Here is an 8,285-nt window from a genome sequence, read left to right on the forward strand (position 1 = left end):
TGATTTTTCATTTGAGGCTATACTCAAGTCCACTCCTAGGTTATTCTAAACTAGTGGATACAATTGGAGCCTTAATGATTAGAAGTTATATTCAAGTCAACTCTTAGTTTATTGTAAACCAGTGGATATAAATAAGAGTCTCAATGATTTCTATATGTTTGAGGTTATATCAAAGTCCAGTCCACTTTGCATTAAAAAAAAAGTCCAGTCCACTACTAGGTTATTCTCTCCCTAAAACCCAAAATTTCCAACAGGTACACGGGCACCCAATCTTGGAGCCATAAAAGATCCGAGGTGCTGGATCGCAAAAGCGCCCCTCGTTTCGTCTATCCCCATCCTCCACCAGGACCGGAAGCCGCAAGCCCAGCGGCGGAAAACCACAAAACCACCAAGCCGAGCGTGAAGGCGCCCGAACCACCGCGAGCCCCCGCCCACCACCACCCCACGAAACCCAAACGCGCCTCCTTCCGCAGCGAGGGATCCCGCATCCCCCCGCTACCCGTTTCAATTTTCAAAAGGGCGTGGAGGCGCCGCCTCCGCCGCCGCCGCCACCGACGAGGGAGGAAACGCCAGGCCTTCCCCTCCTCCCCGCCCCGAGCCAGCCCCGATGTTGTCCGACCAGGAGCTGGCCCAGTACGTGGAGTCCCTCGTCCAGCACACCGCCGCGCAGGGCGGCACCGGGATATCGGCGGATGCCGTGGTGCGCCAGCTCGGGGCGCAGCTCGGCGTCGACCTCTCCCCCAAGGCGCAGCTCATCCGCAGCGTCCTCGTCGCGCTCCTCGGCCCCGCCGCCGCTCCGGCGCCGGACCACGCGGCCTCGCGGAAGGACCCTTTCGACCCCGCAACCGCCGCCGGTGCCGGCGGCGGCGGGGCCCGCGCCGAGGCTCCTGGGCAGCAGCTGCCCTTCTCCACCTCCGCCGTCGCGTCGTCGGCCCCCGCCCCGTCGACCGCCGTTCCCCACTTCTTCCCTCAGCAGCACCAGCACCAGATGCAGTCTTTCCTCTCCGCCCCGCAGCAGTACCAGCAGCACCAACGTTCCGGCGCGCCTCCCTCGCCGTTCGACGTCCCCGCGTCGTACCGCTACGGGCACCAGCCCTTCCCGCAGGCCGACCAGGCGCAGCTGCAGAGGCTCGTCCAGCTACAGCAACAGCAGTTGGCCGCAGCGGCGAGAGCAGCGGCTGCAGCGGCACCCACTCCGGCGGAGAGCCCCCGTGCGCGGGCGCCGGCACCGGCGCCGGCTGGCTCCAAGAAGGACAGGTGACACTTCCTGCACTTAGTTCCCCTTCATTCCCCCCTTCGAGTTAGGGTTTGGAGTATCCACTTAGATGCTAGATGCGTGTGTTTCGTGCGGTTACATTCAGTTAGGTAGAGTAGCTTCTACGCGAAGCGAAGCTCCTAAACCTCTAGGATCGAAAATTTTCCCCTCTAGGATCGAAAATTTCCCCCTTTCTAGATTTGTTTGGTGATTTGAGGTGGGATTAACTGGAAAAGCTTACATGTTTTTTTGGTGGTCACACGGTTTGTAGTGGTACGGATTTGGGCTTGATTGTTTCTGGTGGACAGAAATATTTTATATCAGGATATGGTTAGTGGGGTTGGGTGAAGTGGAAGGAACTTGTTTTCAAGCGCTCCAGTTGGTTCATTTGAGAAATTTTGTGGTGCCATTTCTGCTTGTACTAGACATTTAATGCCCCGTGGTTCCAAGCTTAGGGGAGGCAATCATCTTGCGAGTGTACCTGTGAAAACCTTTGAATGCTCCCGTAGTCATGTCAACCATTCATGCAGAATTAAATCCCATGAGGTCATTAACATTGAAATGGATTCACTCAATCCCATCAAAATGTTTGCTTTTCAAGCAACCGGCTTCAAACAAAGAAGCTTATCCATAACTGCCAATTTGATTTGCAGAGTGGGCTCTACGTTTAGGTACAACGAACTAGAAAGGAACCTTTCTGTTTGCTATGTCGATTCACTTGAAAGGAATTTATGGCACTTTTTATGTACTAAATCCGTATTACTATTCTGCAAACACCAAACTCTTCTGCATGTGACAATGTTCCTGATAAAAATCTCGACCCTCACTTCACTCTGTTGGAATAAGATATGGATATGTCCCCTGTTCTCAATTGTCACCGTCGGCTGTCATTTGTTGAGTTGAGCCTGTTCACTGAACTCGCTGTTCTTGTTGTGGCAATGTAGCAGTGCTAGTGCTGGAGCAAAACGAAGAGGTGGTCCTGGAGGGTTAAACAAAGTCTGTGGTGTGTCTCCAGAGCTGCAAGCTATCGTTGGTGAACCAGCCATGGCTAGAACTGAGGTCCAGTCTTTCTAGCACATCTTTCTAATGCCTTGTCTATATGTCTACATTATGGCAGGGAACCTGACACTGTTAATCAATGCAGATTGTTAAGCAGCTTTGGGCGTACATTCGCAGGAACAATTTGCAGGATCCTAACAATAAGAGAAAGATTATATGCAATGATGAGCTCCGATTAGTTTTTGAGACTGATAGCACAGACATGTTCCAGATGAATAAGCTTCTATCTAAGCATATACGTCCCCTGGAGAGTAAAAGTAGGTGTTTCTCCTGACACACCATATCTACTTCTTTTACAAAACAATCATATCTTGTGTACTGAACCTGTGGTCCAAATTCTTGCAGATGATTCGAAACGAGCAGCAAAGAAATTGAAGCCAGAGGGTGGTGAACCAATTCCTTCGGTTGAAACTGATGTTAACCAACTTCCCCTTACGGTTTCTGATGCTCTTGCAACCTTTTTTGGTACGGGAGAAAGAGAAATGGCCCATTCTGAGGCTGTTAAGCGTGTCTGGGATCACATTAAAAGCAATAATTTAGAGGTTTGGATGATTACTATCAGAACTGTTATGTGCTACTATTCCTTTTTGAAATGTTGGGTCCAATACTAAAGTATTAAACTCCAAGTGGGCTTTGCAAGTAATTTGTCCAACCTTGGGAAACTAAAGAAGGCCAAAAGAAACGTCTATCTCTGTTTTATAGTACCAGAATATCTGTGTAGAAAAAAGGGGCATAATGTTTGAATTCAGAAAGTTGGCTTACTATTTCTTTTGGGATGAAAATGTAAATGCATCAATATTGGTAACCTGTAACTGCATTCCCTGCGCTTTAAACTGATGTCATACATGAAAACTTGTCTAATTCATGACAATTTTTGTTAGTTGAACTGTTGGACACCCTGCTTGGTCAATATCTGTTTTTCTTACTTGGTAGATCTCTTGCTTTCTATTTTCTATCAGATTTGAGTTTGGTTGGTGGCATGGTAGTTGTTGGTTGATCAACTAGATGCGTACAGTGGTTGTTTCTAGATACATGTTACCGAGTGTATATATTTCACATGTGGTTTAAGTTTTGAACTTGAACTATTAAATGGGGTCAGTGTACTTTTCAATATACTATAACACCATGACGATATATGGGAATCGTTATTTTTGCAAGTTGTTTTTTTGCCTACCCTTTTGACCTATGACAAGAGTGAAGCATAAGCAAAGCATGTTCCATATAAGCCCATCTTTTCCTTTGGTGTTTTCATACGTAATTTACCAGCAATGATTTTGCCACCTAACATTTCAGTAATGATAAATCTGAACATAAGCAATAGGTGATTTGTATTATTGTCTACTGTACTGCAGAAATCTACTTTTGTCTATGGTGTAGTATAATGCATCCTTCTATTTTCGCCTGCCTTTTCTGTTTTCCTTTTTTGTTTTGCTGCCATGTGAATTGCCTCCATTCATATTTGTGGTTTGCTTCATTAGTTAACTATTTTTCTGGGGTATATTTTCTGTAAAATACCTAGATATCTATGTTTGAATAGTACTACTTGGAAAACAGCTATTGAAGTGCCTGAACCATGACTTGGGGATCTTGGTGGGTTTCAACTCTAGCCTACCCCAACTTGCTTGGGACTGAAAGGCTATGTTGTTGTTGTTGTATATTTTCTGTAAAAACAGATTATAGGTACTTGTATAACCGTCTGGTGTCTGCATAAGCGCAAACAGGTTTGTAGTCTGATTGGTTTTCTTCTCTTGTTATGGTTACAGGATCCAGAGAATCCTACAGTGATACTATGCGACTCGAAACTTAAACAACTCTTTGGATGTGATAGTCTTATTGCTCATGGTGTCTTTGAGTTGCTTTCAGACCACCTTTACAAGCAATCTACTAAGATCTGACTGGTCAGTTATCAGACTCTCTCTTAATAGCATGCTTATGTAATATTAAGTCAAATATGTTTCCCTGCCTAGTAGTACTTGTTGGAGAACATCCATCCTCTTTCAGTTGTTTGCTTTTGGGTCCTGGTTTGCCCCCTTTTAAATATGTTGCACTAGTAAAAGGAGTCTACTGACAGCAGTCAAATTGGTACTGTAAAGTTTTGACTTAACAAAATTTAGTCATTTTATTTTTACTCTGTAGATCTCTTACATTATGAAGTTTCGATGTCATATGGTAATGCAGGAATATGTGATTGTTTAGCTGTTGGCTGCAGGTGATACATTTTCTGGATTCAGTTGGGCTAACATCCTGGTAGTAGGCACTGATGAAAGGAGACAAGAAATCCGCTCAAAGTGTTGTATCTTCCATATTGGTCAAGACTGATTTACAGTAGCAAGGAAAAGGGAATGGCAGTTGTGGCATATTATCTAGTGAGACATAGTAGTCCATCTGACTTTCTAGTTTGTTAAATAGGGAGCAGCTTGGATGCGAAGTTTAAAAGGACAGCGAGAGCTGATGTACTTTGCCTGATGTAAATTCAGCAACCTTAGGTGCGTTTTCTGGTAAGAAGTCGCTTTCTCGTTAGCTAACCTGGAAGCCTCTTGCATTGCTAGTGTCCTAAGTTGACTCAAGACATCTGTACCCCCCAATGTTATGTTGTAGGTGATACCTAACTTATACAGTTTAGATCGTTATCCTGAATGTTCATCCTTTTTCTTCAACCCTGTATCATCATATCCATCTTATGGACAGTAGTTGTTTACAACAAACAACTACTGTGCATCGTGGCTGGCCATGTTCCAGAATTTGGTATTTCTGTTTCTGCAATGATGCAGACCATTTACAAGATCCTGCAACTGTACAACGCTAGATGATGCTTGTTTCTTGTTCTCCTGGTGATGATGATGAACCCTACAAGTTGTTGAACAATGCGTAGAACAGTATCATGACCAGGAGGCCGATGATGACGCAGAAAACGATCGTGCTGCTCTTCTTCTCGTCAAGTGTACCTTCTGGCAGGACCTTGTGCACGATGGTCAAAATTACAGCGTCCAGATTCTGCAGTCATGATAAAAATCAAAAACTGTTTAGCCTTTTGGAAACAAGTTTGTCATTGCTACTCCCTCAGTCCCAAAATAGTTGACACTTTAGTTATGGGTCTGGACAGACATTTGTTCAGGTTCATCATAGCTAAAGTATCAACAATTTTAGGACAGGGGGAGTACATCAGTGGTAACTTTGTTTCAGAATCTGTTATCTGTTTGCCATGCACGCATGATGCTTGCCTGCTGGATGGTCCCAAGAATCCTCTGAAGCAGTGGCACGCAGGTCTTGTTCACTTGGCTGCACCAGCAGGAAAACAAACGCGATTCAATCGATTCTTTGACCCTGCAACTACCCTAATCCCTAGACGTGACATTGCTGCATATGCAAGTATGCGAAACATATGGTCTTTACGGGACAAAATAGACGGTAAACACCAGTAAACTTACCCAGGGTTTCAGTTAAACCAGACGCTAGGAATTTTGTTACCTGATGAGCAGGAGGCCCCGGTAGACGTGGCTAGTGGAGACGTTGCAGTCGAGGTCCCAAGGCAGCTTCTTCCCCTTCCATTCTGCAGAGAGCAAACGGTTCAGTTTCCTAGCCCATGCTGTCATGCTCAAACTGAGAACTGACCAAGTGTTGTTTTGACTGACCTAGAGACCATTTTAGGCCCAGGTCGAAGCCTGCTTCGTCCGGCGACGGTTTGAGCACGAACGACACGTGGTGCCGGACCATCAGCGCGTGGAGAAGCAGGAACATGTCCTGCAACAACGTCGTCACGGCCGGGTCAAAAAATGCAGGATTGCAGGCATGCTATATCGTTCAGGATTACAAGTTTAGATCCTCTTTGGCAGGGCTTAGACTTCTCTAAAAATACTGAAGCCAGAAAACCATGTTTTTGTGGCTTCGTCTTCTAGACGAAATGGTTTCGGCTTCATTGATTTTGGCTTGGTTTTAGCTTCGCTTAGCAGGACTTTTGATTGAGCTGTTGGAAAACCTCAAACAAAAATCTCAGCTCGTTTTACCTTGCCCAGCTGCGGAACATCAACGGAGCGGAGGTTACCGAAGAAGTAGAGGCACTCGTCGCCGAGCAGCTCGAGGAGCTCCCGTACGCTCCGGTTCTGGATGGCCGAGTTGAGCTTCACCATCCTCATCACGGTCCGGAGCCCGTCTCCGCCGCCGCCGTCGCCGAACAGCCCTTGGGCGCGGAATCTACCGGCGTCTCGTCCTCGTTGGCCCGTCTTGACACGCGGCGCCGGCAGCATCCTGCTGCTACCACCGCCGGGGCCATCGCGACGTCTTGGAACAGTATTGGGATGGTGCGGACGGTGCTGGTGACGAAGCGATGGGAGAGGAGGAAGAAGGCGAGGCAGGGTTGAGTCCATGGAGACAGGTGAACTGAGAAGGGTCTCGTCTGAATGTGAAAATTGAAATGGACGTGCTGTAGGCGTCTTATACGTCTTGGAGTTTTGTCGAGCAGGCGATGCATGTCCGGCTCGCAAGGAAAGGATTGTTATGTATGAGAGGAGAGAATAAGCCATGCAAGGGTACATGCTCTGACGTGCAACATGCACACGGCTGCAAGTGCAAGCTAGGTTTGGGTAATTGGGTTTGCCAAGGAAAGTAATGAAGGATCGGATGCTTCTTCCAAACTTGGGTTAGGGTCCATGCCCCCATAATCGGTAGTAGGGTACCCTACATCAAGCTTATTCACAGAGTCGTTTTGTGAGCTTCAGGGAGTTTCTGTGCTTCCTCCTTACGGTCGCTTCAAGCTGATATGCACTCTTCCATTGCACCTTTTCTTTTACAACACTCTTCATTACATAATATGAAACTTACGACATCGGTGACAGCTGGGCTTTTTTGTGCTTGGTCTAACACACCTTGGGCCTTAGGGGCTGTTGGCCCACTCTAAATTGGACTCAAATGGCTGAGGTGACAATGAAAAATTGTTGAAATCTTCCTAAGGTTAGAAATTTGCATACCAAATTCATCCAATTCAGAATCTGGATGAGGGAGATATGTCCCATAGAGATCTGTTGTTCCTGTGGGACTTTGGGCCGGATCGAGTTCATCTTTCTCATTCTTTCTTATTGGATCATCCTAAGTCTATGCCCATGTATACCATTTCCAAGATTGTCCCTTGGCCTCAAATTTCATGTCATTTTTCAATACACTCCAAAATATGGAATGTGGAATTATTTCAACTTTTCAAGAGGCAAGTGGCATGTTAGTGTATGAATATGGTCAATAATGGCACCAAAACGAGTTGTAAAATATATGCATAAGTAGCACCAACAATATGTAGATGTGTCTCAGCTGTGATAAAACTATGCCTAATTGGTATGGACAAGTATGTGTGTGACTGTTTGTGATGTGATGAACTTCGTGTGGTGGTGCTAAGTTAGATGTGAAATTTTAAAATTATGTACAGATATGTGTGATGCTAGTACTTGGACATTGCCATGATATGCGATGCTATGCATTGGTGTAATGTTTTTTTTTATCTTATTGTGTGATGTTCTTGACATATTATCATGTATTATATATCCTATTGACACTTGTTTGTTGACCCCATGGATTTGATGTAAGGGTAGTCCATGGCACTTGTTTTTATAAATATGTGCTTCCTATGTCGAAAGATACAAAACCTATGATAATTTCTTCAATGTATTTTATGGTGTATTCACGACAAACAACTTAATAACTAGTGAATTTTATCAAGTGATGTACATATTTAAACATGTATAAGAGACAAATTGACTCATGAAGCCTACCAATTCCAAAGGAAAGCATCATGTGGACTTTAGATAGGTTTGAATTTCATTTTGTATTTCAAAACTAAGTATATATAGGTATGTCCTACTAACGACAAAATACAAATCATTATGATTGTAGGTGTATCTAAGCTCAATTAAAACTAATCAACACTATGAGAGACACGAAACACTCATGGGAACTTTGGTTCTATATATGTGTTTGCGTGGCATCC

General features: G+C 45.1%; 1 protein-coding gene and 1 pseudogene across 3 annotated transcripts; one reads left to right on the forward strand and one right to left on the reverse strand.

Moving 5' to 3' along the window:
• Positions 1–356: 356 nt before the first annotated feature.
• LOC136476777 (uncharacterized) lies at positions 357–4,957 on the forward strand. Of its 3 annotated transcripts, none has more exons than XM_066474727.1 (6): positions 357–1,257; positions 2,200–2,314; positions 2,400–2,571; positions 2,660–2,856; positions 4,078–4,212; positions 4,511–4,957. In XM_066474727.1, exons 1-5 carry the CDS (start codon positions 608–610, stop codon positions 4,207–4,209), a joined length of 1,266 nt encoding a protein of 421 aa, XP_066330824.1. In that variant the 5' UTR covers positions 357–607; the 3' UTR covers positions 4,210–4,212; positions 4,511–4,957. The 3 variants fall into 3 exon arrangements, with proteins under 3 accessions (XP_066330824.1, XP_066330825.1, XP_066330823.1); XM_066474728.1 differs by having other exon boundaries at positions 2,203–2,314; positions 4,524–4,957; XM_066474726.1 differs by having other exon boundaries at positions 358–1,257; positions 4,524–4,957.
• A 133-nt stretch (positions 4,958–5,090) lies between these two features.
• Positions 5,091–7,145, reverse strand: LOC136476778 (uncharacterized; annotated as a pseudogene).
• Positions 7,146–8,285: the final 1,140 nt, after the last annotated feature.

Source organism: Miscanthus floridulus, chromosome 8 (genome assembly GCF_019320115.1).
Source record: "Miscanthus floridulus cultivar M001 chromosome 8, ASM1932011v1, whole genome shotgun sequence".
Lineage (NCBI taxonomy): Eukaryota > Viridiplantae > Streptophyta > Magnoliopsida > Poales > Poaceae > Miscanthus > Miscanthus floridulus.

What these genes read in the sequence shown, in the direction of transcription:
- LOC136476777 (XM_066474727.1), top strand. Translation starts at nt 608, where the DNA reads ATGTTGTCCGACCAGGAGCTGGCCCAGTACGTGGAGTCCCTCGTCCAG. An exon ending in CAGCCATGGCTAGAACTGAG is followed by an intron (nt 2,315 to 2,399) that starts GTCCAGTCTTTC and finishes TAATCAATGCAG; the next exon opens with ATTGTTAAGCAGCTTTGGGC. An exon ending in TTAAAAGCAATAATTTAGAG is followed by an intron (nt 2,857 to 4,077) that starts GTTTGGATGATT and finishes TTATGGTTACAG; the next exon opens with GATCCAGAGAATCCTACAGT.